A 27696-nucleotide genomic window follows, 5' to 3' on the forward strand; every position below is an offset into this window, starting at 1 on the left:
CCTCATTTAATCTCCACAGCAGTCTGATGAAAAAGGCACTATTTATTTACAGACAAGAAAACTGAGACACAGGTTAAGCCACTCACCCAAGATCACACAGCTAGTCAGGGCCAGGGTAGGGGTGGACCCCAGGTCTACTCTGTGCAGATCACCCTGAGGCCTCAAGCAAGATGCACTGGCCAGGGCCTTCTCCCCTCCTGGCCCTACAATACTTGGTTTGTGTTGCCTCTGGTGGCTTCTACCTGGCCCTGTCTGGGACTGCAGCCAACGTGGTCGTGTCCCCTCCCCACTGTTGTATTCCAAGTTCCTTAAAGTCCAGGAGTGAAGCTTGACAGCTTCACTTACCTTTCTCTGGCCCATACAGCTCCTCTCAGGCACAGAGAAGGGGTTGCATAAATGCTCACTGTGCTGAGCTGGCTGCTGAGACAGCTGCTTAAATGGGGGCCTATATGTAAGGTAGGCCCAGTGCCGGGCACATAGTAGGTGCTCATCAAATCCCTTCCTGTCTCTTTGGCCCAGGGGCAGGGTCACTGAGTCAGTGGTGCTCTGGTGCCGCCCAGAGCATTTATCTGAAGATGGTCGGTGGCAAGGGTCCTGGAGGCCAGAACCCTGCAACCTGGCCTCAGCTCACCAGGAATGCAGCAGGTGGTTTTGGACACCCAGACTCTCTTGGTCCTGGTCTTCCTCTGTAAAACGGGACCAACTACTTCCCTGACAGGCACCACTGGGGCGATGCGGCGGCTCCTGCCCATTCATCCAAACCCTCCTCATCTCCACAATGTGCAGCCCAGTACTGCCTCCCCCACGGATGACAGGGGAGGGCTTATGGTGTGCCGGGCCCTGGCCTTGGGGCTTCGCACGCTTTGCCACATGTGCCTCAGCTAGATACGAGGCCCAGACTCATTCAGCATTTGCTGGGGGTCACACATGTATAAGTCGAGAGAAATGAGATCAAAGTATTGACTCCAAAGCCCGAGTTTTTACTTTTTAAAATTTTATTGAAGTATAGTTGATTTACAATGTTGTGTTAATTTCTGCTGTACAGCAAAATGACTCAGCTATACATATATATACTTTTCCATATTCTTTTCCATTATGGTTTATCATAGGATATTGAATATACTTCCCTGTGCTATACAGTAGGACCTTGTTGCTTATGCATCCTATATATATGAGTTTGCATCTGCTAATCCCAAACTCTCAATCCTTCCCTCCCCACCTCCGTTTCCCCTTGGCAACCACAAGTCATGAATGTAAGTCTGTTTCTGTTATGTAGATATGTTCATTTGTGTCATATTTTAGATTCCACATATAAGTGACATCATATGGTATTTGTCTTTCTGACTTACTTCGTTTTGTATGATAATCTCTAGGTCCATCCATGTTGCTGCAAATGGCATTATTTCATTCTTTTTTGTGGCTGAATAGTATTCCTGTGTGTGTGTGTGTGTGTACACCACATCGTGTATATACACCACATCTTTTTTATCCATTCATCTGTTGATGGACATTTAGGTTGTTTCCATGTCTTGGAAAAGCCCAAGCTTTTAACCACTATTTTGTGGAGCCTCTGAGCTCATGGAAGGACTAGGGAGCCCCCTTCCCTGCATTTCCCTGAGGCTGCTCTCGATTTCTCCCCTGATCAACTCAATGCACAGACACCAGAGACGCAGGGATGAGCCAGCTTGGTCCTGCCCTCAGGACCAAGAGGGGACTTGGGGCCCCACGTGAGAGGTTGCTATCAGGCTTGTTGGGCAGGCAGGTGGACCACCACAGGCAGCTCAAGGAGAAGATGCTGCGTCCCAGCGGATGCTGGGATGCTGCAGGCTGGTCTGGTCAAAAGAGAAGAGGGAGGAAAGAGAGATTCTCTAGCTAGAGTTACTCCATGGTGAGGCTCAGGGGTCCCTGGGAGGTTAGGAGATGGTGACTGGGGAGGGGCAGGAGCACCAGGTGCTTCAGGCCATTTCACAGATGACACAGCAGAGGTATTCACCAGGTCCTGCTGGCGCTCCAGCTGGTCACCTCTAGGAAATCTTTGGCATGGCATTCAAGGCCTCCTGGCCTTCCTTCCACCCCAGATTTGCCCTCTAGCTGTGCTAAGCTGGCTGCAGAGCTCTGTGAGCACATCTCCCTGCCCTTGTGCCTGCTGTTTCTGGCCTAGGAAGCTCTTCCTTTCCCTCTTCACTCACCAAACATCTGTTCATTGTTTGAGTCTTAGATCAGCTGCCCTGTTCTGAGACGCCTTCCCTGAATACTCACGCCACCCCTGGATTCGTGATGTTTCCCTTCCGGGCTTGGTAGTTCTTCTACTCTTCATCTGGTCACACTCAGTTGTCATTTTCCCTTAAAAAACATGAGCTCCATGCGGGCAGGAGCTGCACCCACTTTATCTCTGTACCTCTGGCCCATGGCCCAGGGTCTCACACAAAGGAGATGAGCTCAGTGGCTGGTTGATCAGTGAATACATGGATGCTTGAGGGCTTGCAAGAAACAGACGGAGGGTGGGTAGGTCCGTGGGTAGTTGATGGATGAATGATGGATGGCAGATGTGTGAACGGGTGATGGATAGATGATATATGTTGGACAAATGAGAAACAGATGTTGGATGGATGACAGATGGGTGGATGGATGAATGGATAGACGGGTGATGAATGGAACAGATGATGGGTGCTGGATAGATAGATGTTGCATGGATGGGTAAATGTGGAATATGGATGATGGATGGTGAATGAATGTTGGAAGGATGGGTAGATGGATGAATGGATGTTGGATGGATTGAGGAAGGATACGTGGACACAGTTTTTTTTTTAATTAATTAATTTATTTTTGGCTGCGTTGGGTCTTCGTTGCTGTGTGCGGGCTTTCTCTAGTTGCGGTGAGTGGGGGCTACTCTTTGTGGCGGTGCACGGGCTTCTCATTGCGGTGGCTTCTCTTGTTGCAGAGCACGGGCTGTAGGCACGCGGGCTCAGTAGTTGTGGCTCATGAGCTTAGTTGCTCCACGGCATGTGGGATCTTCCCGGACCAGGGATCGAACCCATGTCCCCTGCATTGGCAGGCGGATTCTTAGCCACCGCACCACCAGGGAAGTCCCGTGGATATGGGATGGATGAATAGATGCTGAATAAATTGAGGATGGATGTATTGGGATAATGGATGTTGGCTAGATGAGTGGGTGGATGACATAGGATGGATTCTGGATGGTTGGATGGATACATGGGTCTATTGATGTTGGATTCTAGATGGATGTTAGATGGATGGATGATGAATGGATGCATAAGAAGTTGGGACCTGGGGAATAATCTGACCTAAGCTGTGTTCTTTCTTACCTCCAGTTCCAATCAAAGGAGCCTGAGGAGTCAGAAGGAAGCAGAGGCCAAGACTCACTGACTGACCAGAAGCAGGCAGACTCGGTAGCTGGGTCATGGGTGTGGGCACAGAGGGAGGGGAAGGGAAGGGAAATCAGGTTGGAGGTGGGCTGAGGTCCTCAGATCAGCTCTGGGGTCATCCAGAGCAAGGCTGGCTCTGCCATGGGGACATCAAGAAGAGGGGCTCTAGATGAGCTGGCAGCAGGGCCACCTCATCTGGGTGGGTGGACAGTCCTAGGGTCAGAAACCTAGGGCTCTGCTTTCAACTTGCTAGGATGCGCTGAGAAGGTCGCTGCCCTTCCCTGGGCAAATGGCAGTTTGGCCCTGATGGTCTCTGAAGGCAAGGTCCTCCTGATTCTGGAGGGTTGGCCAGGCTGGGAGAAAGGGTAGAGCTTCCAGGAGCTGGAGCCAGAGAAGCACTGAAGAGGGCCGAGGAGGTACAGAAGTCAGCGGGGCCTGGAGGAGCTCCAGGGTCCTGGGGCGGGAGAGATGTGTGCAAGGGGTGGGACCCGCCGAGGCCGCTCTGAGGCCTGGCTGCAGCTGGAGCACAAGCTCTGCCCCGCCCCTCCCCACAGACCTGCCAAACAGACTGTTCTCATCACCCGCAGCCTCCAGAGAGGTGAGGTCAGAGCTGAGGGCCTGGGGCAGCGGGAGGCGAGGAGAAGAACACCAGGCTGTTTGAGGCTGTGCTTTTCTAATCCTGCTGTTGTTCTGCTGTTCCCCATGCCGCCTCCTGAGAAGCCGGGTGTGACGGGGGGCGGGGGGCGGGGGGTGTGTGTCTGTCTGGCAGTCTGGAGCCCCCAAGTCTGGCCCTGCCGCTAGTCAGAGCTGGGGGGATTCTGCCCAACCCATGACTGTGCAGATGAGGAAAGGAGGGGTAGGCAGTCATCTCAGATCACACAGCCGATCGGTGGTTGGGCTCATATTAGGACCCAGGGCTCAGGACCCCCTACCCAGCGCTCTCTCTGCTACCCCCAACGCCGCTTCCTGGCTCTGCCCTGATTGCCTGCATGGCCTCGCATAGTAGAAGCAGCATTCTAACTGCTTGGTGGGCCAGTCTTCCCATCTGTGAAATGGGAGGGGACGGGGACTGGTCACTAAAAGCACTTCCAGCTCTCACAGGGACTCCGGGAACTTTGCTCTTCCTCTTTCTGGATTATTTCTTCATACTTCCTGGGGCTAGAGTTTTGTGAACAAAGAGGAAATAGCAATACAGGGGTCCCCCTCTAGTCTCCATGAAATGGGCCTGCCCCAGCAACCCAGAAAACCTCTCAATCCACCCCCAGGAAGCCTGGACTGGACAGAATTGATAACTGCCTCATTCATTCATTCACATACCCTTCATGAGCACCTTCTGTATGCCTGGGTGTGGGCCAGAGGCAAAATGAAGCGCCAGCATGAAGCCCACGGTCTAGTGGTCAGGGCTGTGATGGCGATGTGGTGCAGGGTGGGGGCAGTCCTTCCCCCCAAAGCCCCCTGGATCTGTGCTTTGATGCTTCATGTCCCACGTCCAGAGAATCTCTGGATTCTGAAGAGTTGGGACACCTGGGCTCTGCCCTGCCTCTGCCAGTAACTTGCTCTGTGACTTTGGGCAAATGCCTCTGCTTCACTGGGGCCTCAGTTTCCCCAACAAGGATGACTCCAAAGAGGGTGCACTGGGGACTCTGCCGGGCGTGTGGCTGTAGAGGTCTGTGACTCATTCCTTTCACAAAGGTGAGGAGAGTAGGCAGATGGGGGACTCAGGATTAGGGGGCCCTTGAGTGACCCCTTGGCTCCAGAGGGTTGTTGCCCTGGGGAAGAGGAGCCCAGAGTTTCTCCATCTTTAGATATTTCAAGAGGAGCTGGAAATATGTAGTTATGTGTTAAACCACTTGATTATTTAACACTGGAACCTAATGCAAAATAATCTGAAAACCTTATTCGGGCTGAATACACATCTGTGGTCCGCACTCCCCTCCCGCGGGCCACCTGGGGTCTGACCTGAGGGTGGAGAAGTGCACATCCCCAAGGGCGCTGAGCCCCAGGAGCCCTGTCAACCAACACCACGCGGTGTGAACACGTGGCAGTCCACCTCGGCAGTTCTGGGAGAGGAGAAAGATGGCAACCCTGGGCCTTTGAGGTGGGCATGGCAGCATGGGCAGGGGAGGCTGTCGTCAGGGACACCCCCATCCCACCAAAGGGACATGGGGGCCAACACTGGACCCTGTTTGACAGGCAGACAAGAGGCCAGCGGAGGGCAAGGCTGGGAGCCCACTCAAGGGCCGACTGGTGACCTCATGGCGGATGCCCGGGGACCGTCCCACGCTGTTCAATCCGTTCCTGCTGTCTCTGGGGGTCCTCAGGTGGCAAAGGGTAGGCTGGCTCCAGTGGGGTGGGGGTGGGGAGAGGGTGGGGAGAGTGGGGGAGGGGAGGGAGGAGGCTGGTGTCAGTCAAAGAAGAGCCAGTAGGGGCTGAGACGGAAAGATGTGGAGGCCCCAAGTGAGGAAGGAGAGCTGGAAGCAGAGCCCAGAGCTTCCGTGGTCTCTGCAGCGAGGGGGACGTCCCACCTGCAGGACCAGGCTGGGGCTGTTTTCAGCTTTCAGGGTGAGGGGTGATGGAATAATCCACCCAGCTGAAAGCTCCCGATCAGCAAATAGGCCAAGGGGAGCCAGGCTGGGGGCAAGGGTGAGAGGGAGGGAGGGCCTGCGAGGGGCTCTGGGATTGCAAAGTGTGTCTCAGACCTGGGTCTGAGCCAGTTGCACAAACATCTGGCATTACGTAACCCATTCCCTGCCCAGAGAGGGCTATAAACACTCAGGCCTCTGGTTCATGGTTTTCTCAAGGGCGGGGAGGGGAGGCAGCTGTGACTTGTGCTCTCCTGCCCCCTTCACGGTGGGAGGGAAGAGGCCTGGCCATCTCCAGGAGCCACAGCCTGGCTCATGGGGTCTCTTCTCTCAGTGACAGGCTGACTCTCATACTCTCATCGGCTTGGGGTCTAGCTCTAGGCTGAGAGCCCGTACACCCATTCTACAGATGAAGGGACCAGCACTCAGAGAGGTGAGGTAGACTTGCCCGAGGTCACACAGCTATGGTTTAGAGCAGCGTTCGCCAACCTTTTTGGCACCAGGGATCGGTTTTGTGGAAGACAATTTTTCCATGGACAGGCGGTGTGGGGGGATGGTTCAGGCGGTAATGCAGGCGATGGGGAGCGATGGGGAGCGATGGGGAGCGATGGGGAGCGATGGGGAGCGGCAGATGGAGCTCCGCTCGCTCGCCCGCCACCCACCTCTTTCTGTGCAGCCCAGTTCCTAACAGGCCAAGGACCGGTACCAGTCCACAGCCTGGGGGTTGGGGGACCCCTGGTTTAGAGGAACTGGCCTCTTCCTGATTTTCCTCATTCCTAGATGAGAGAATGGCAGCAGCCAAACTCACCAAGCCTCAGTTGCCACATCTGTCTAATGGGGAAAAAAAAAACCTATGGAGATGATCAGGGCTGCAGGGAAGGCTCAGGGAAATCAGAATGCACAGAGGTGTGATGGGGTGGGGTACGGGGTGGGAGGGGCGTCCAACACTAGCTTCTCCATACACTTCTTAATTTCCTCGCTGCTGCTCTCTGGGGGTTAAGGCACAAGGGTAAACAGGCAAACGTGGTTATCTGGGCAGAGTGGTATCTTCAAGCCATGGGCGGGAATTACCTTATCAACCTAACTAAAGGTCACTAACACACAGCAGTTCCGGCAGGAGGGGGCAGGTAAGTTTTTGGCTGGAGAGAAGGGGGAGAGAAATGGGGAAATGGACTCTGGGATGATGATGATGGTGATGATAGCCAGCATTTATTGTGCACCTACTATGTGCTCAGCTCTGTGTTCAGTGCATGGCACATCTAATTGCATTGAATCCTCACCACTAGGCATACTAGGTACGGTTCATATTGTCCGTTTCATAGATGAGGGAATGAAACTCACTTGTTCCAGGTCACACAATGGGGGAGAGCTAAGATTTGAACCCTGCTCTGGCCGACTTCAGAGCCCACCCCCCCACCTCTGTGCATCCGTATCTCCCTGAGTCCTCCTTGCAGCCCTGAGAGTCTCTGCAGATTTTCTCCATTGGACAGATGTGGCAACTGAGGCTCAATGAATTTGCAGCTATTCTCTCACCTGGGAATGAGGAAAATCAGGAGCTGAGAGATGGAACTGCTAGTGGAGCCACCCAGACAGTTACTTAAAGCAGCTTCACACATCTCTTGGGCTGGACAGTGAAATTAGTCCAAGGTCAAGAGCTAGGAAGCCTGGGCTTGAGTTCTGTCTCTGCTCCTAACTTGTGTGACTTTGGGCCATTGTCTCCCTTCTCTGAGCCTCACATTGTTATCTTCAATAGAGTAACGCTTTGAGACTGGATAACCCCAGGGTTTGGTGGCTCTGTTTAGTAAGTCACTCCTGGGTCCCTGAAGCTGTGCCATCTCTGTCTTACCAGGGCAAGTTGCAATAAGGCAGTCATTCCTTCATTTGTGCATTCATTCACTCGACCAATGTTTACTAAGGACCTAATGTGGGCTGAGGCCCTAGGCTTACCATGATGTACACAAAAACCACTCTGTTCCTGCCCACAAGGAGCTCACGGTTTGTGAGGACACTGACATATAACTGATTAGAACACTGTGTGGTCACCACTTGAGTTGGGGAGTGTACAGATGCAGGGAGCTCTGGGCAGGGAGTTCACACAGGCAGCCCTGGGAAAGGAGATTCTAAGTCTGTGCTGGGGGCACTCTGGCTTCCTTTGGACTGAGACTTGAAGGGTAAGGAGGAATTTTCCAGGCAAACAAACATGTGGAGGGAGGGAAGGGAGAGAGTGAGTGTGTGTGTGTTGGGGCATAAGAGGACAGGAGGCCAAGTGTTCCAGGCATGGCACAGAACAACATGTGCAGTTACGGAGGTACAGAGGACCTGGCTTATTCTGGGATTTCCCAGCATTGTGTAGCCCTAGCACGTGAAATGTGTGTGTCTAATGATAGAGGACAGCAGGCAGGGGCCAGATGATAATGGACATGACTGCGGGCACAGGGATGTGGCTATCAGCAGTGGAGAAGCGGTGAAGAACTTTGAGCAGGGGAGTGTTCTCATCTCTGTGTTGAGGGTACTAGAAGGGAGTCCCAGAGGCCAGGAAACCAGCGAGGAGGCTGGTACTGCCAGGTGTCCACGCCACTGCGGTAGGGCATTGGTGGTAGCTGAGGTGTTCTGTTTGTCCACGCACTCTCCCAAGGACCAAATGCCTGAGTGAGGTACAGGGTAGGGTGGGAACACTCAGCACAGGGATGCCAGAAGGCCAGTGTCTAGGAGGACTTACCCTTGGTCTCATTCCTCAGGGTGGAGGAGAGAATTCCAACGGGAAATGCTGGGAAAACTTCAGCTCCCTGGGCCTCTGTTTATCTGTGAAATGGGGATAGTGATTATAATCATGACAACAAAGATTTTCAAACCCCAAACTGAGATGGCAGAATCATTGAAGTGGTAATTATTCCAAGCTCCCCTGTGCCCCTACCTAAGGAGAGCTAACTAGGGATAAAGGGGTTGTTCTAGGTGCTTTACTTAAATTAACACTTAATCCTTACAGTAGCCTGTGAGATAACAGCATTATCCCATTTTACAGAGGATGAAGTTGAGGCACAGAGAGGTTAAGGACCTTGCTTAAGGTAACACAGGGTTTAAATCACAATGCCCCATAAGCCACCTCATGCATTTACCAACAAATTCCACCACAGTACCTCCTCAGCTGCGGGCTTAGAGGAGCTTCTGCAGGGCAAAAGTACTCTTACAAACCACCAAGTGTTCTGGGAAAGTGAGAAACGGGTATAGCCCACACCCAAGAACCCAAAATGAGGTTCTTAAGGCGAGAAAGACCCCCGGTGAGGAAGGCACGTTTAGGGAAGGCCCTACCCATTCCAGAACTCACTTTGTGCTTAGATTACTTGCTAGGAATCCCGTCTCTTCTTACTGTGTGACCCTGGGCAAGTTGGCTCACCTCTCTGAGCCTCCGTTTTCTCATTAGTAAAATGGGGACAAGGATATCACCTGTCGGGTTTGTGGTAAGGATGAAAGTCCATTACATGGGTAACGAGCGGGGCTTGGCGTGTGGGACCCGCTGAATTGGTAGTAATGGGTGCTTTGCCCATGTCACCATCAAACCGAGGCGCCGAGGCCTAATGGACCCATCGCTCCGTCCGGCGGTTGGCGTGGGTCGGGAGCCGTTGCTGGACGACGAGGGTGCCACACCCGGCTGCCCCCACCCCGCACTCCCTAGCCGTGGCCCGACGGAGTCACCTGCACGCTAGGCCCTTCCTTCCTCCCAGCTTGCCCGCCGTCAGAGCTCGGCCCGCCCTCACTTCCCTCCGCCCCCATCCGCCCGCCCGGACTGCCCCAGCTCACCCGTCCCATTGCGGCAGCCCCCGCCCCCGGGCCCCTCCCGCGCTCCTATTGGCCCACCCGCGGCCCCCGCCACTGTTTGTCCCGGCTTCCCCGCCGCCCATTGGCCCGCCCGGGTCCTCCCAGGAAGTTTGAAAAAAAAAAAAAAAAGTTTTATGGGCGGATGGAAGGGGCCGGGGCAGCGCCGGGGAAGGGAAGGGCCGGACGAGCGGCGGCGGGTGGCCGAGAGGGGCGGCGGCGGCGGCGGCGGCGGGATTCCCGCGCCGCTGAGCCCGGCCCGAGAGCCCTTTCCACCTTCCTGCCTCCTGCTCTCGCCGCCCCGGGGTGCCGCCATGACGGTGAGTGCCTCCCCGGGGGGCAGCCCCTCTGCGCCCCAGGTCCGGATGAGAGCAACGGCCAGAGCCGAGCCGCTCCCCTCCTGGACAGCCCCCTCCTCACTTCTCGGAGGCCAGAGGAGGTCTCGGCCGGAAGACAGGGCGACCCCGGCGGCACGGGTCGGCCGTCCTGCCTCACCTTCCCCCGGCCTCCGCCTCACCTTTCCGGGCCAGAAGCCCGGGCAACCCCCGAGAAGATGGGAACTCTCGGTCCCAGGCACCACCCCCTCGCTTTTGCGGGACCAATCACGGACAGATTCCGGGTGGCCTTTTGCCTTCTCCCTACCAGCTACCCCCCTTAGTGTGAAAACCTGATCTGATTCCCCTAAGCTGCCAGATCCGTAGGGTCTCTCAGGGTTCTGGGCCACGGGAGGAGCGGAGGTGGGCCTGGCCTGGATCTGGGTTTCGCCGGGGCCTGGAGAGAGGCGCTCCCTGGTTCGGATGGGTCGCGCTGATGTGGGCCTGGGAAGGCTGTACGCCTGTGTGGGCGCTGGCCGGAGGTTGGGTGGGTGAGAAGGGGCCGCCTCGTCCCATCCTGACCAGAGCCCATCCTGGGACTTCTGAAGCAGCAGGATACCATGTTCTCCCGGGCTTGCCACTTCCCAGTGGTCCTGGGACCTTGGGTGGGGCAGGCCCGCTATTGGGGGTGGGGAACACGATGGCAGGGATTTGTCTTTCTCTTGGGGATGAGCCCTACCCAAACTCTCTCAATACATGTGCCTTATTTATCATATTGCACCTCATAGCTGAGTTCACCATTACTCCCATTTTACAGTCGGATAAACTGAGGCTTGGGGAGGGGCGTTGGTGAGTTGCCAGAGGTTACCCTGAGTGTAAGGGAAGGAGTAGCCCTTTTCCACGTCACTCTGGCCCCTTGACTGTGATGTTCTGGAAGAGAGGGGCAGGACTGCTTTTGGCTTCTGGCAAGTGCCTTAGGGAGGCTCTGACAGCCTGATGAGGAGGGTGGGGAGAGTTGAGCAGGGTGGTGTATGCAGGGGCCCTGCCCCTGTGAGTGTGATGACCTGCTCACTGCCTGGACTTCCTCAGGCTCTGCACATCCTGCCACCTCTCTGCTGGCCCTTCCTGTTGTCAGCAGCCTCCCCTTCCCTGTCAGGGAGGAGTAGAGAGGGATGTGGGGGGAGGAGCTGAGTCAGCGTCTTGGCGGGCCCCCCCCCCCCACCGGCAGGCTAGTGGGGGTGGTTTCATTGTTGACTGGGTGCCTGCCAGGCCCTGAACTGGGTGCTTTCACATTACCACACTGGAACCCTGAAGGTTGATGGTAACTCCCCATCTAACAGATGAGGACGCTGAGGTGTAGAGAGGTGAAGTTACAGGCCCCAGGTGACACAGCTGGGCCCTGGCCAAGCCAGAATTTGTAACCAGGTCTGTCCCAGTCTTCTCTCAGGATGAGATAAGAAATGTACACAGTTGCCTTTCCTGGGGAAGCACACACTGAACAGGGGTAAGGCTGCTAGAAGCAGCATGTGGAGGAAGACAGCACATCCCTGCTGATGGGAGGGGGCTTCCCAAGGGAGATGTCCTCCTGGGACTGTAGGACTTTGTCAGGTGGAGGTGGACTGGGGGAGGAGGGACAGTGTGGACAAAGGCTGGTGGCCATATTTGGGGAATTAAATGGTGAAAACATAGAAAAGGGACTTGGGAAGGAGGGCCTCAAAGGCCAGGAGGAGCAGCTTGGGCTTTGGTCGGGGCGCTGGGGAGCCATGAAAGGTTTTGGAGCGGAGGGGAGGCTCACAATCACCTTTGACAGTGTTTACCGGATTCATCCTGGCCGCTTTCAGACCTGAGCCTGCTCCAGGCCGGTGTCCTTCCTGTTTCTTCTTCATACCCTTTTCCTCTCTCCTGGCCCCATCTCCCCGACCTCAGGAATCTGAACGAGCAAGTGGCAAAGGTGCTGTGACTGGGTAAATGCTTAGAGGCTTCAGGAAGCCAGGCCTGGAGTCAGGATCTGCTCCACCTCCTTTTGCGTTAGCCGGGTGCAGCCTTGCCCCTGGAGCTTCATTCCCCAGCTGCTAGCTGGCATCAAATTATATACCTGTTCGCTTGTTTATTGTCTGTTTCTGTCCTGAGTTTTCACCAGGGCAGGGGCCACATCTCTTGTTCACAGCTGATTTCCTGGCGTAGAACAGGGGCCTGGTTCCAAAAGAAAAAAAAAAAAGAAAGAGAGAGAGAGAAAAAAAAAAAGAAAGAAGAAGAAAGAAAGAAATTTTTACGAATGTTCCCTGAGTCCTCGGGTCTTGGGGCATGAACAGTACATGTCCCTGACTGAGTTGCTTCTAGTCTAGCCTGTGAGGGATAAGTAAATGGCTTCAAGACAATCACAGATGCAACAGAGGCCGTGGGAGGTCGTCTGGTGTGGTGTGTGGTGTGTACTGGGAAAGGGACCTCTGGCGTGGCAATTAAGCCGGGTCTTAAGGCATGAGAAGGGGTTTGCCTGGTCGAAGGAGGAGGAGGAGGAAGCCTGGTATTTCAAGCAGAGGACACAGGCATGTGTGGAGGGCCCTACTAGTCCTGATGTGTTGGGCATCAGAGAGGATGTGTGATGACATAAACATGGGGCCCCCTAAGCAGTGGAGAGTCCAGGTTGAAGCTTTTGTGCCATTCTAAGGCAGCTGGACCTTGTTCTGAAGCCGTCTGGAGCCATCCCTGGAGGTTTTAAGCGGCTTGTGACATTCGGCCTTTTGGATCGGGTCCCCTGCCAGAGTGTCCTTACAGGAGGCTGTGTCGATGGTCCAGGCCAGCGGGAGGCAGTGCTGACCTGTGGCCAAAGGAAGGAGGGCCCACTGTGAGGACCTGTCAGTGCTCCGGAAAGGAAAAAGGAGAAAGGGAGCTTCCTGCAGGAGGAGGAATGGTGTCTGGGCCTGAGGAGCCACGCGTGAAGGTGCAGGGGAGGAGATTTATGTTATCAGACCTTTTGACCCCTGGGCGGGGGGGTTCCAAGGTAACTTCAGGACCTCTCCTGCCAGCAGGTTTAAAAACTCCTCTCCCCAAGGTCACCGCACCATCTCGTGCTTGATGTGGCACGTGTGCAGCATGTGTGTGGTGTGTGTGTACTGGCGTCTCCATGTGTGGCCCATTCAGTTCTCTCACGGAACTGGGGGGAGGGCAGGGCCCTGCTATCATTAGGCACATCAGGCAGCCGGGCTCAGGGAGGGGATGTGACTTAGGAAGGTCACCGTGACCCCACTTCCCAGGCAGCCCTCAGGGTCCCAGCCTGTCATTCCTGCCCTTCCTCAGCCTCTGGAAGCCCACCGCTGATCTCCCAGCCCTGGCTCAGCTCAGTCCGATTGGCTGGGTTATCTGCTTGTCCTTTCCGGGGGCTCTCTTCGGGTCAGCACAGTGATGCCAGCTCCGTGGTCCATCCCAGAAAGCCTGGCTTCTCATTCTCAGCGCCAGGAGGTGGAAGTGCGGACTGCCCCAGAAGCACAGGAATTTAGATCAGGGAGGTAGAGGAGGGAGGATATTTATTCAGCACGTTTCCCCTGGGGCCACAGCATGCCAGGCCCTGGGGCCACGGGGGGTCTCCATCTGCATGTGGACCCAGGTGACTTGGTGGCCCTGAGCGTGGCTACCGGTCTTCAGTCTTAGCTTGGAACCACCCTGAGCAGCTTCCGGCCCACGTGGGGAACAGGGCGGGGAAGGAGAGAGAGCAGACAGGGCATACGCAGCCTGGGGTTTCCCAGGTCTGGGCAGAGCCTGTGTTCCTTCCCTCAGACAGGTCTCCGGGCAGGGGCTGCGATGCAGGAGTTGGGCTGCCGGCCGGCCGAGATCCAGGGGCCCTGGTCCCAAGGCCATGGCTGGAGACGGCTCAAGATGTCCAGGCCGCTGGCCCAAGCCCCTGTCAGGTCTCTTGCTCCACCTGAGGAAGAGGAGAGTGGGGCTCCCTGACAGGAAGGCGGGTCAGGGGAGGTGGCCAGGTCAGGTGGCTCCAGTTTCCAGGTTTCCAGCCGCCACCGCCATCGCCGCCCACCCCACTGAGCCATGCCACCCGCTCCCTCCACTGCAACCGGACACCTTGGCCTGGTGAGGCTGTGATGCAGGTGCTGATAGGTGGGCTCAGAGCCATGGCAACAGGTGGCCGCCTCCTCCCTGCCGGCCAGCCTGGCCCGCCAGTGGGCACGAGCTGAACCTCTGCAGGAGGACCGGGACGTAGACGAGAGAGTGGTCTCCCCAGCAGGCAGGGAGGGTCTGTGGATAGGCCTGGCCGGAGAAAATGCCTGGATGGGCAGTTTCGTCATCTAGGGTTAGGTGGGGGGACCTAGTTCACAGGCCCCCGTGGAACATGCTACAGCTGGGAGCCCCCAGACCCCGGGGCCGTGCCCCCCTGAGCAGCACCCGGCAGGTAGGGCTTGCTGGGACTGAGGTGCCATCTCCCCGGCCCTTCCAGAGATCTAGGGGGGGACCAGGAGGTCTCTGACCTCATCCTGGGCCTGGCTCCATCTTTCAGGCTCTCCAGGAGATGAGGGAAAGGCAGGGCTGGTTGGACCATGGGAGGGTTAGTGGGTTGGGAATGGGTAGGAGCATTAAGGCATTGTCCTGCTGGGCCACTTGGGCCTCATCAGCGAGAAGAACTGGACGGTTCGCTCAGCCCTGCTGATCTGGCCTGTCCTCTGAGCTCTCTAAGGGTCCCTTTTTACAGTCAGAGATCTCCTGCCCCCTGTCCCACTCTCAGGTGAGGAAGCCGGCTGGTGGGAAGGGAGCTCAGAGGTCTGTGGTGGGTGGCCAGTCACCCAGCCCACCTCTCAGGGATTGCCGGATGTTCGGGAAAGGGACCAAGGCTGCCTCAGTGGCTGGGGAGCCTGCCTGGATTTAGGGGGCTACCTGGGCCCTCAGCCCTCCCTCCGGGCTTCCGAGGACCTCACTCGGGGGCAGGATGGGCAGCCCCCCTTCCTCCCCAGGCCCCTTTGGTTCTTGCTGGGCCTGACTCATCTGCCCCCTCCTCTCCCCATAGCCCGATCTGCTCAACTTCAAGAAGGGATGGATGTCAATCTTGGATGAGCCTGGAGAGGTAGGAGGGCTGAGGCGCGGGTGGGGTGGGGGGTGGGAGGTGGGGTTGCTGCAGGGCCCAGGTGGCTGAGCTGCTTCCCTGGCCTGTCGGGCTTTCTAGAGACCCTGGCTTCTGGGTGGAGACGGTACAGGGTGGGGGCCGGAGTGGGAGCCCTGAGGGTAGGATGTTTCTTGTCCTGTTGGAAAGAAGACCTTGGGCTGTGGGGTAGGAGGGCAGAGGCTGCTAGTCATCTCAGCCTCTTGGAGCAGTCTGCAGTCTGTAAAGGTCACCAGGGATGGTGGCCTCCTGGTGCTTCACGTCCTGCACCCCGTCCTCTCCTCTCACCAAGAGCCCCTCAGCCCTCCCACCTCTTGACGACCCTGGCTGGGTATCCAAGGGTCTGGGATGAAAGGGTTCACAGAGATCATCCAGCCTGAGACACGTACAGATTCCCAAAGACTCAGCTTTACAGCAGCTCCCCCCAACCCTGGGGGTGGGGCTCAGACCACATTTCTTGAAGTCTCACCAACCTGGGGCCCCATCGGGTGAGTCACAGCTTCCTCTGGCCTCGGTGACCTCATCTGTGAAATGGACATACTGGATAATGATAGTTCTTTCCAGGGTGGATAACGGAGTCACAGAGGTTAAGCATGTAAAGGGTCCCACACAACCCCCAGTGCCTGCTTGGGCCTCAGCTAATAACCCTTCCCTTTCTCTAACGTGTGCATCTTTACAACCAGAAGAGACAGTAGCCTTTCACCAACTCTACCCTTCTGGCTGCCAAGCTGAAGCTGGAGCTGGCCTCCTGCCCACCCAGCCTGGGAAGGGACATCTCCCCGCCCAGGTCCTGCATGCGCCCGTGGCTTGGGTCTGTGTGCAGCCCGCACGCCGGGGAGGGCACGGAGCCAAAGGGAATCTCATTGTGTTTCCTACCCACATGCTTTATTCCCTCCAACCTACAGCCTTCATACCCGCTGCCTGCTTGCCAGTCCTCTGGTGGCTGGACTCCAGGCTCACACAAGGCTGGGCACCCTGCCAGTGACCCTTCCCGGCCTCCCCCACCCAGGGTCTCTGGAGGGCAGAGATTATGGGCTCCACCCAGAACTGGCCGTTACTCATTCTCTTTCACAGGGTTTTGGAATGTCCGAGCTGGAAGGGCCCTGGGAGTTCAGCCAGCCCAACCCCTCGGTGCACAGACAGGAGACAGGCCCACAAGGGCTTTAATCTCTTCCGGGCCTAGCAGCACCTTGGGCAAACCCTGGCCTAGAACTCGGGGCACCTGAGGCCCATCCAGCTGCCATCTCAGGCAGTCACAGACTAGGCCTGGAGGGGCCAAAGAGATCATTTGACACAGAACCCCTGCCCTACTTTACAGAGGGACAGTTGTCCTGAGCAGCAACTCGGGCCATTCAGAAGAGCAGGGTGGTTCTAAGGTCAGCCTCTTAGAACGATCCCCAGCAACCTAGTGCCTGACCCTATGCGAAGTGCCATGAGAGACGTTCCCGGGAGGGTTAGGAATTTCTAACTTCACTAGGAGGCTTAGGGTCTTATTAGCCCTACTTTATAAGTTAGAAAACTGAAGCTCAGAGAGATCGAGACACTTGACTAAAGACACACAGCTAGCAAGGCATACAATAGTTGTAACCTTGGTCTCTTGGATGCTAAAATCCTGTTTCTTAGGGGAGGCAGTGTGGAAAGAAGTAGAAAGTATCATCCTGGCACATCCTTGAAAACTTACTGTCTTCTTGAGGAAAGAAAACGAAGTACTTGAAGTAATAAACAAGGGCTTAGTGATGTGGGAGAGCACCAGGAGGACATGCACTGACCCTGGCAGTGGGTGGACCTCGACTGGCATTCCAGTGAATGGTCAGAAGCCCAGAGGTGGGCTGAGCTTGACACTTTCATATCAGGCTGTTCTGATGCCCCCACCCCTCTCTTATGTGTCCTGCCAACCTAACCCTGGTTGGAGCAGAGAGAAGCCCACATCATAAATGTACAGATAATGTATTCACATAGCTGAACACGCATGTAACCAGCACCCAGATCAAGAAACAGAATACGACCAGCACTCGGATGCTTCTCCCTGGGCACCCTTCCAGTCCTGCTCTCTGGTAGACTTGTCTTTGACCACTGGGGTGATTGATCTGGGGTCAGTGTATGGAAAAAGGTTTTTGAAGTTCTGGCCTCCGACTTGCTAGGCAAATGACCTTACACAGGTCACATCCCCTTCCTGGATTGCACTGGGTGGGATTTGCATGTAGGAGCCTTGGTGATCTTGGTGGAAAGTTATCAGGAAGCCTGTGGAAGTGTCAACAAATCAGAGAAGGGCCCTGAGAAAGAAAAGAAGGGTGTGGTTACTGAGGAGAAGCTGACCCATTTCACAGATGCTGTCCCCGCAGAGAGGAAATGGGGGGGCTTACTTCAAGTGTGGATTTTGTGACTCTGCACTGTCCCCTGTCCCCTGCCCCCCACCCCTCAGCAGAGCAGATGAGGGTGCCAGGCCCCTGCTGCAAGCAGAATGGTTGACCTGGCAGCGCCCAGGGTGCCCGCGCAACGATACACACACACACACGCACGCTCTCACTCCACACCCCCGCATCCCCTCCCTCACCACCATCTCTCCTTCACAGTGGAAGAAGCACTGGTTTGTGCTGACCGATTCAAGCCTCAAGTACTACAGGGATTCCACTGCTGAGGAGGTGAGACGATGAGATGGGAGGGCTCCCTCCCCCATCAGGTGCCGGGGGACACCTGGAAGGGGCTTGGGGGTCCCAGTAGGGTCACTGGAGTCCAGGGACCATCGTGAGCCCTCCTGCTGCAGGCAGATGAGCTGGACGGTGAGATTGATCTGCGCTGCTGCACGGACGTCACCGAGTATGCGGTGCAGCGCAACTACGGCTTCCAGATCCACGTGAGCCTGCGGGCGGCTGGGGGGCGGCATGCCTGGAGGGCCCCCCAGAGGAGGTGCCGGGGTGGGGCGTGGCCCACCAGCCTGGCTCCTATCACTCATTTACCTGGAGATCCTGTCCTCAGAGCCAGTCAGAAGCCCTGCTGCCGGCGCTGAGCATTTCTGGGGCGATCCCGGATATCATTGGCAGGGCTGTTTGGATGTTGGAGAGATCTTGGCGCCGATGGGGCTCTCCTGAGGCTAGTGGAGGGGAGGTTTTGCATGCTCTGCTCGCCTCCAGGCTCAAGACCTTAGATACCCACCTGGGAGGGAAGGGCACCTCTTTGGAGTCCATAGTGGGGAGGGAGCAAGGGGGCTGGCCAGGTGGCAACCTACCTGTGGGGTGGACTTACAGACCAAAGATGCTGTCTATACCTTGTCGGCCATGACCTCGGGCATCCGGAGGAACTGGATCGAGGCTCTGAGGAAGACTGTGCGTCCAACCTCAGCCCCAGATGTCACCAAGTACGTGCCGGGCTGGACCAGGGCCTGGGGGAGGCACTTACCCCCGCATCCTGAGTGGGTTTCTGGCACTCACCTGAGGGCCCTGTGGCTCTACTTGCTCTGCCTCAGTTTCTCCACCAACAAAATAGGGAGAGGGAGAGGGCAGGGGGTATCCGTGGCACTCATCCAGAAATACCTTGAGGATTTGAGGTTTGCCTCTTGTCCCTCTCTATCTCCCCACATCCTGAAAAGGTGGGGAGAGGCCTTGGCTCTTTGGAGAAGATGCCAGTGAGTCACAGCCCCATGAGGTGGCTGATGGACTCTGTGCCGCAGGGGCTGTGTCTGAGCCTGTGTCAGGGAGAGGGGATGGCTACTTAGTCTGGGTGGGGAGCTCACTCCCTGTGGAGGTCACTGTGGGTAGAGGGGCAGGAGAACCGAGTGACCTGGTGGTAGAGCCCCACGCAGGATAAACCCCAGACGCCCGTAGGGGCTGGGACTCTGGCTGCTGGGCAGTAGGAACGGAAGCGTGGTATCGAGGGGTGCTGAGTGTGGGTCCACCTGCCTGGCCACACCCTGGCTGGTCAACCTTAGGCCAGTTGCTGTCTGGCCTGAGTTTCAGACTCCTCACCTGTCACACCGAGGTGTGTCATGCGAGGACGTGCATGGAGGCCCTTTGTAAACTCTCAGCTACTGTGCAGCTGGACTTTGATTTAGTATATAGGCTCCACTGCTACAACAAAGAAACCCCAAACACGGGTTTAAACAAGGGAGAGGTTTCTTTCTCGCTCCACAGCAGCCCACAGCCTTGCCTCTGCGCCAGAGCGCTGTTCGCATTCTCATGGGTCCCAGCCAGGAGCCAGGCCAGGGCACGCCTGGTCCTTCAAAAGGTGCCACCTCTCATATGCACTGGGCAGGGTGGAGTCACACGGCCACGTGTAGCTGCAAGGGATGCTTTAGTTTTTGGCCGCGTAACCACGTACCCAGTATCGCTATGGAAGAAGAAGGGAACTGCCGCAGTCATTACGGGTTTCCACAGTTTGTGCTCTGTGCCCCCACCCATAGGCCACCGTTCATCTCACCAGCAGTGACCCTGGGCATCTCCCCTATTCCACTGTGAGCCTCTTGAACCTAGGGCCTTGTCACACAGCACACCCTTACTACTAATGCTTCGATCACGTTCTCAAAGGGCTTCCTGGTCGCTTTGCACACATTTGCTCACCTAGTCCCTCCTGTGAGTGGCACTGTTGTCCCATATCACAGATGAGGCAACTGAGGCTCAGAGAGAGAGGCCAGGTACCCTGGACCCTCTGCCGGTAAATGGCAGAGCTGGGATGGTTCCCAGGGTCTGTTAATGATGAAGCTCTAGTTCTAAGCTGCTTCCTCCACTGGGGTCTGTCCCCCGGCCCCGGTGCACGGGTGGCACTGCAGAAGTGCTTATTTTGGGACCAAGAGGGCAAGGTCTCGCCTGATGTGGCTCTGCTGGCCCCCTAGGCTCTCAGACTGCAATAAGGAGAACACGCTGCACAGCTACGGCACCCCGAAGGGCTCGCTGAAGGCGGGGGAGCAGCGGGCAGGCTCGGAGGTCATCGGCCGGGGCGGCCCCCGGAAGGCAGACGGGCAGCGGCAGTCACTGGACTACGTGGAGCTCTCCCCGCTGACTCAGGGCTCCCCGCAGCGGGCCCGCACCCCGGCCCGCGCTCTCGACCGCCCGGCCAAGCAGGAGGAGCTGGAGCGGGACCTGGCCCAGCGTTCCGAGGAGCGACGCAAGTGGTTCCAGGCCACGGACAGCAGGGCCACGGAGACACCGGCCGGCGACGGTCCGCGCCGGGGCCTGGGCGCCCCCCTGACTGAGGACCAGCAGAGCCGGCTCAGTGAGGAAATCGAGAAGAAGTGGCAGGAGCTGGAGAAGTTGCCCCTGCGGGAGAACAAGCGGGTGCCTCTCACCGCCCTGCTCAACCAAAGCCGCGGGGAGCGCCGGGGGGCCCCAAGCGACAGCCACGAGGCACTGGAGAGGGAGGTAGGCGGCACGGCTGGCCTCTGGGAGCCTCCTCATCCTACCAACACCCTTCCTATCCCTGCAGTCACGCTATGGCATTCATCTTGCATACCTACAGTGATGGGGAGCTCACCCCTGAGCCACTGATCCCCCAGATTCCTTATGAACTAGAATCTTCTTTCCTGGACCTTGGGGATTTTTTGTTTTTGTTTTTGTTTTCCCATCTGAGTTCTGTCCTCAGCAATCACAGAGAAGGGAAGAGGGAAGAGAAGGGAGAGACCATTTATTGAGTACCTTCTGCATCCCAAGCCTTGTGCTAGGCCTTCTTTACCTACATTGGCTCATGTAATCCTCACAGCAGTCTCATGGTCCCATAGGGTAGACCTCATCACTGTTTTACTGATGGGAAACTGAGGCTCCAAGGCATTTCTCCCCACCTACATAACGTGGGGGTGACCGCGGTGTCCTGCTCCCAACCCTGTCGAGCCGTCTCTGGGCCAGCACTCTCCTGGGTTTCTGACCTGGCCATCCAGGAAACAGCTAGAATGTCCCCCTTGCCTGCATCTCCACACGAGGGCCACTTCCTCCCATCAGCTCCATCCCCACTTTCAGGCCCTCACTGACCTCGCCTTCCCGTCCCCCCCCCCATAGGTCCAGTCCCTTCGTGCCCAGCTGGAGGCCTGGCGTCTCCAAGGGGAGGCTCGGCGTCTCCAAGGGGAGGCTCCTCAGGGTGCACCCAAGTGCCAGGAGGACGGCCACATCCCCCCAGGCTACATCTCACAGGTAAGGCCAAGGAGCTGTTGTGTCGGGGGTGGGGGCAGGTTTCTGGTTGCCACGTTGTGAGAAAACGGCTAATATTCTGGGAGCCCTTCCTGTGTACCGGAACCCATGTGAGGCATTTGACATGCATTATCTCATTTAATCTCCCCAGCGGGTGGACGTGAGCACTGTGCCCATTTTTACAGACAAGGCCACTGAGCTATGAGAGGTTATGTGACTTGCCTGAGGTCAACCTGCCTGCAGATGTCAGAGGTGGGATTTGAGCTCGGGTCAGGCTGACTGCAGAGCTTGTGTGTGAGCCCCCATGTGATCCTCTGTACTTAGACCCCTTCCCCTGCACGTCTGGGGCAGAGGGGGCCTGGTGGAGAGTGGGATCCCTAATGGGCAGGCCCCTGGAAGTCGCTCCCTAAACACAGGGAAATCCTGCCCATGCCTGCCAGGCCGAGGCCCTGCTCAAGGTGGTCTGCGGGACGTGGGCGCCTCCAGTGGCCCTCGGGAGATGCACGGTCTGCCTAGGACAGCGGCTCTCAACCAAGGCTGATTTTGTTCCCTTGGGGACATTCGGCCGTGTCCGGAGACACTTTTGATTGTTATGCCTGGGACAACTAGCTCTCCAGAAAAAATACATGTGTGTGTACACACTGACACACTTGTATATGTTTATTGTAAATTTCACTGATACAAAGGATGTTTAGTGTGCAACTTACAAATAAAAAATATATAATGTTTTTTATTGTGAATTCCATATAGCAAATTGATTTTTCTCAGAATACTTTCATTGATTTTTCCGAATGCTCGTATCCACAGCTAGCCGAAAAAACGAGTGTCGTTCTAACACGAATGTTGTTTGGCCTTTTTTGTTTGTGTGAATGAGTAAGACAGAAAGACGTATGTCAAAACTTTACTTGGTCAATGTCAGGGCAACTTCTTTGCTGAATCAGAGGATAGCTTTCGGTTGAGACTATTTGAGAATATTCTTTTAAGAATATTTCTCAGGTTTTTGTTCTGTGTACAACGTGATGGTCATAGATAGGGCACGCCGCTTTGAAGTGTAATCTGTACTGTGAGCATTATTAGCTTTTTCTCATCTCTTGCTTAAATCTGGACAATCAACAAAACAATAAATCAAGCCCTGATTTGTAACGTTTACCAATTTCCATGGTGTAAATACTCCCGCTGTGGCTGATGTCCCTGAACACAGAGTTGGGAAGCTATGTGCCCGCCGTCATACGACATTTCCACCCTACAGATACAGGAGATGTAAATAACCTCAAAGCATAGCTACTAATAAAATGCAGTGAAATAATTAGGAAATGATGAATTTTGAGTATCAGCTTTGTTTTTAATGTAACAATTAATTATAAGTTTATATAATTTCTAATAATGGCTATGCTAAATAACCGTGCCACCGAATTCCTAAAAATTTGACAATCGGCTGCCCCCAGCCAGCACGCCCTTGCCTGAAGCAAAAAAGAATGCTGGGATCCCAGGCTCTGGGCAGGGGGACCTTCTAGAAGTTCTGAGGGGGCGTGGGGCTCTCAGGAAGTCTTCCTGGAGCTGTGGGTGGGAGCGTGGGCTGCAGCAGGAGGTGGAGGGCCAGTGGGTGCCTATCGTGGAGACCCCCACTGCCAAGCTAAGGAGCTGGGATCGCATCCCACACATCTGAGGAGGTTTGGGGTCTGACAGTGACATCGGGAAGGTGGGGTTGGAGTGCAGGGGGCTTGGGAGGGGGTAGGGCCAGCGTCAGGAGCTAGGGCGATGCTGAAGGAGAGAGGGATGTAGGAGGGCATGTGGAGGGAGGTGAGCTTAAGGCTGGGCCACTGCCCGGAGGAAGGCAGAGGGGAGCGGCTGGGAGCTGGGGCCACCATGCAAGGCCAAGGGCCGTCTGGGGCTGAGTGGTTGATGGAACGTTCAGCTGAAGGGAGACCAGGGCCAAGGGGCGTTGGGGTGTGATGTAGAGGCCTAGCTTGGGGATCACCTGACATGGGGAGGGGGGAAAGGGAGGGCCCAGTGTTGTCAGGGCTCCCTTGAGGCCAGAGGAAGGTGGGGCATCTCTAGACAGGGTGAGGTCCAACACCACCACCACCTGAGGCATCTGGGGACCTCAGAGACCCCCACCCAGAGGGCTTCAGACTTTGCTCTGTGGAGGGTCCATTCTCCATTCTGGGTGGGTTCATTCACAGGCACCAGTACCAGAGCAGCTCCATCCTTGTCCATTTTACTATTAGAACCTGCATTAGATTCCCTTTGGAAGAAGGTTTCTGTCACTAAAATGAAGTTTGAAAAGCACTGCTCTGACTTCTCAGCTTACAGATGGGAAACTGAGGCCCAGAGAGGGGGCGAGACCTTCCAGCTGGCGGCAGACCTGTGTCTGCAGTCCAGGCTTCCTGGTCCCCAAGCGCCCACTGGGCACCCCAAGGCTGTCAGCATTTCGTCCTGCTAGGTTGGGATGGGCAGGAGGAGTGGGGGGTGAGAAGGGCATAATGGGGAAACAGCCCAAGACGGGGTGGGGGAGGGCGCCAGAGAAGAGGAGCTGAGCCATCTGTGTCCCCTCGGGTCCCTGAGGAGGCAGCTGGAGAGTCAGTGGACCCTGGAGAGGTGACAGCAGGGGAGGGATTCCCCAGCCTGGTATCAGGCCGAGTGGGCACCCCTCTTCTAGCTTGTGGGGCTTGCCACCACAGGACAGCAGCGGGGGGCCTGGTGCTTCACCCCGCGGGGCTTCAGTGCTTACTGCAGTGGGGGCCACGGGTACTTCTTTATCTACTTTGATCCATGTCAGAGGTGGCGGCCAACACGTTGGGCCCTCAGGAAGGCAGGTCAGAGGGAGCAGCACCTGGCCTTCTGGGAGCCCCTCCTCGTGGGCTAGTTCCCACCTCCTGACGTCAGCCTCCAGACGCCCTATTGGCTGCCGGGTCTGCCTGCCTGACCTGGCTCTTTAAGAACAGCAGTCCCATCTCCCATAGTGCTCCGGTCTCTACAGGTCGGCGATCTCTACAGATGGACGCTGGCTTACCTCAGGGACCCTCCTGAGTTGGTCTTACGGGGTCTGTTTTACAGATGAGGAGATTGAGGCTGAGAGGGGGAAAGGAGCTTGCTCAAGTTCACTCCATGGTACAGCCAGGACTAGGACCCAGTCTGTGGAACTCCAAAGCCATGTTCTGTCGCCCTTACTGGGGGCACACACAGAGGACAGGCACAGAGGCTCAGTGGGACAGGTGTCCCTTGCCCACCACTCGGAACACCTGGACCCAGGGGGCCTGACCCTTGCCCTTCCCCCACACTGGCCCGTGCAGCCCCCAGATGTGGCTGCTGGCGAGGTGGGGGTCAGTCCCCACCGGCTGTGAGGTGCCCTGTGGCATGGGGGAAAATGCAGCCTCTTAACCGGCCCTCCGTGCCTCAGTTTCTTCCTTGGCTGTTCCCCTTCCCTTTTTAATGATCGTAAATATTTTTAAATTATATAATGAATTTGTTTACATTTTCAAAAATAATTCAAACAAATCAAAAGGTTAGAAACAAACACGTGAACTCTCCTTCCCGTGCCTGCTCCCAACCCCAGGGAGCCTTGGTTACCATTTGAGCACATCTATAGAGTTTCCTGTTGCAGCCGTAACAAATTACCACTAACATAAGTAACACAAATTTATCATCTCACAGTTTTGTAGGGTGGAAGTCTAACACGGGTCTCGCCAGGCTAAAATCCAGGCATCTACAGGATCACGTTCCCTTCCATAGGCTCTGGGGAGGCTCCGTTTCCTCACCTTTTCCAGCGTCTGGCAGCCGCCTGCATTCCTTGGCCCGTGGCCCCTTCCTTCACCTTCAGAACCTGCGAAGGAGAGTCAAGTCCTTCTCACTTCCCACTGAGCTCCTTCCGTAGTCCCTTCTGCCTCTCCCTCTGCTCCCCTGCCTCCTCTTCCACATCCAAGAACCCTGTGATTACTTTGGGCCCAGAAGATAATCTAAAATAATCTCCCTATTTTCAGGTCAGCTGATTAGCAGCCTCTATTCCCCTTGGCCACGTAAGGTAACGTATTCGCAGGTTCCGGGAGTAGGACATAGACATCTTTGGGGCACCATTACTTTTCACAGTATCCGTCCATACCTTTCTCTGTGTTTTTATGTACACGTACTCAGACCTACAGCTCTAAGTGTCTTGTGTCCGTGACTGGGGTCCCACCATGTGTATTGTCAGAAACCAGCTTTCATCACCTAATTTTTGGGACACCTTTCTACAGCAGTCCATGTGGGCCGCTCTGTCTTTTAACAGTTGCCTGGGTCCTCTGTAATGCTCAATCCCTTAATTTATTTAAGGGCTTCCCTGTTAGGTATTTAGATTATTTCCAGTTTTCATCTGTTACCAACCCTGCCGCAGGGAATACCCTTGTCCAAGAGTCTTTGTACACGTATGACTTTCTGTGGGGTCATTCCTAGGAGTGGACCTGCTAGGTTAAGGGGTCGTTAAAATTTGATGGTGCCACCAAACTGCCCTCCACGCACACGGTCGCGGCTGACTCTCCCAGCAGTGGGTATTATCAATCATTTAAAAACTTGCCAGTCTTGTCTACACAGCCCCATGCTGTGGTAAGCCATTAATTTCAGCTGACTTACTCAGCACCTGCCACAAGTCAGGCCGTGGCCCAGACCCCGGGGACTCTGAGCTGGATCAAATCTTCCTTCTTTTGGGGGAATTTATGATCGGGCAGAAGCAGAGCCTTTGGAGGCAGGGGAGAGGCTGCCCAGAGTCAGAGCTAGGAGGATCTTTAAGCTGGTCTAATGGCCAAGTGAATTACCCAGGAAGAGAAAGTTGTAAAAGAACGTTCCAAGCAGTGCGAATATGAGCTAAATCTCAGAGGTGTGAACATGCCATGAACTGGTTTTTTGTTTGTTTTTTATAACTATGGGGCTTCTTGGTGGGGAGAGGGCCAAGGATGAGACCACCAGGGTCAGAAACTGGAGCAGGGACTTGGCTCTGCGGGATGGGGAGGCCCAGAAGGGTTCGAAGCAGGAGAATGACAGGGTGAGGTTTGTGGATGGCGGGGAGCAGGGGCAGATAAAGGCTGATGATGCCAGGGTCTTGGGGGAGGTGGTGAAGCCTGGACCAGGGCAGGCCTGCCCCTGAGGCTTCTTGTCACAGGCTGGGAAAGGGCCACCATCCAGGCAATGGGGGCAGCCCCGTGACCGCCTGGCCTCCCACCCGCAGGAGGCGTGCGAGCGCAGCCTGGCGGAGATGGAGTCTTCGCACCAGCAGGTGATGGAGGAGCTGCAGCGGCACCACGAGCGGGAGCTGCAGCGGCTGCAGCAGGAGAAGGAGTGGCTCCTGGCCGAGGAGACAGCGGCCACAGCCTCAGGTGAGGTCCCCGGGCAGGAGCGGCACGGTGGGGCCCGGCCCCTGAGCCTCCAAGCAGAGGCTCCTCCTGACTGGATTCGGGAGGCCTGTAAATAAGAGGTGAGGGCCTGGGTGCCAAACTTGGGGTGAGGGGTCAGGAGCTCCTAGATCTGGCCTCTAACCCTGCTTGCAAAGAGGAAACCGAGGCAATAAAAGACCCCAACTCACAGACCGTGGGTTGTGACTCCTCTCCCTCAGGGGCCTGCGGCCACTGGGAAGCCCCCCTCAAGCCACACACATGCCCTGAGCTCCAACTCCACGCCCAGGCCCGTGCCGTGTGCTGGGGAGAGACCGCTCAGCCACAGACGCTGCTCTCATAGGAGTGCCGTCTCACTGGGCATGTGGGCCGGACCCTGGGGAGAGCAGGGAAAGGTGTGAGCATTTACCAAGCCCGTTACCCACGTGAGCAGCCTTAGTCCTTGCAGGGCCCGAGGGAGTGAACCCATTTCACAGATGAGGTAACTGGGGCTCAGAGAAGTTAGCGACTTGTCCCAGATGGCATAGCTTGGAGGTGGCGGAAGCTGACGTGGGAGCTCAGAGCACTCTGACTGCAAAGCCGTTCCCTGAACCCTTCCCTCTGCTCTCCCAAGTCAGAAACAGGAATGCCCAAGATGCTGGCCAACTCTCCCCCTCTGTCCTCTGCACACCTGCTGTGTGTGCCTGCCATCCTAGACACTTTCATAGGGTTTGCAGAATAATGGAAATGATGAAAGAGGCCACATGATCTGGAACTTAACCACCTGCCAGTGCTTCAAGCACTCAAGCCCAGGGCCCCTCGTCCCAAACCCTGGGGTCAGTGCGTTTTGCATTTTAGAAAGATAACCTGGTATGTATATTAAATATCCTCTCTCAGCAGGGTCTGGGCTTCACCCCCTGAAATCTAGCACTAAGGTTTTGGCAAATTTTGGAAATTTCTCCAAGTCACACTTAAGTGGGGATAATCATGACCACAAATAGCCTTGTGTCCGTTCAGGTTGGGGATTGCCACCAAAAGAGTCATAAAA

The 27696-nt window shown here is 56.0% G+C and overlaps 1 protein-coding gene and 1 long non-coding RNA gene across 5 annotated transcripts in view; one reads left to right on the forward strand and one right to left on the reverse strand.

Annotated features, from left to right (window-relative positions):
- Positions 1-27696, forward strand: part of TRIOBP (TRIO and F-actin binding protein) — a 55979-nt gene that overhangs the window by 22491 nt on the left and 5792 nt on the right. The window contains exons 9-17 of one of the 4 annotated variants that reach the window (XM_059936921.1): positions 3333-3410; positions 5580-5717; positions 15107-15163; positions 17773-17841; positions 17964-18053; positions 18445-18554; positions 20025-20550; positions 21181-21312; positions 26507-26654. In XM_059936921.1, the coding sequence (XP_059792904.1) occupies positions 3333-3410; positions 5580-5717; positions 15107-15163; positions 17773-17841; positions 17964-18053; positions 18445-18554; positions 20025-20550; positions 21181-21312; positions 26507-26654 (1348 nt within the window). Of the gene's footprint in view, positions 1-3332; positions 3411-5579; positions 5718-9918; positions 10102-15106; positions 15164-17772; positions 17842-17963; positions 18054-18444; positions 18555-20024; positions 20551-21180; positions 21313-21460; positions 21819-26506; positions 26655-27696 lie in introns of those variants that run through there. The other 3 variants (XM_059936924.1, XM_059936922.1, XM_059936923.1) reach the window with 3 other exon arrangements.
- LOC132373561 (uncharacterized) lies at positions 1085-9638 on the reverse strand. Its single transcript, XR_009505458.1, has 3 exons — positions 9413-9638; positions 8688-8770; positions 1085-1832 (listed from the first exon to the last, which is right to left on the reverse strand). It is a non-coding gene; the product is annotated as an uncharacterized LOC132373561 (long non-coding RNA).

This window comes from Balaenoptera ricei, chromosome 10 (assembly GCF_028023285.1).
Source record: "Balaenoptera ricei isolate mBalRic1 chromosome 10, mBalRic1.hap2, whole genome shotgun sequence".
In the NCBI taxonomy this organism is placed as follows: Eukaryota; Metazoa; Chordata; class Mammalia; order Artiodactyla; family Balaenopteridae; genus Balaenoptera; species Balaenoptera ricei.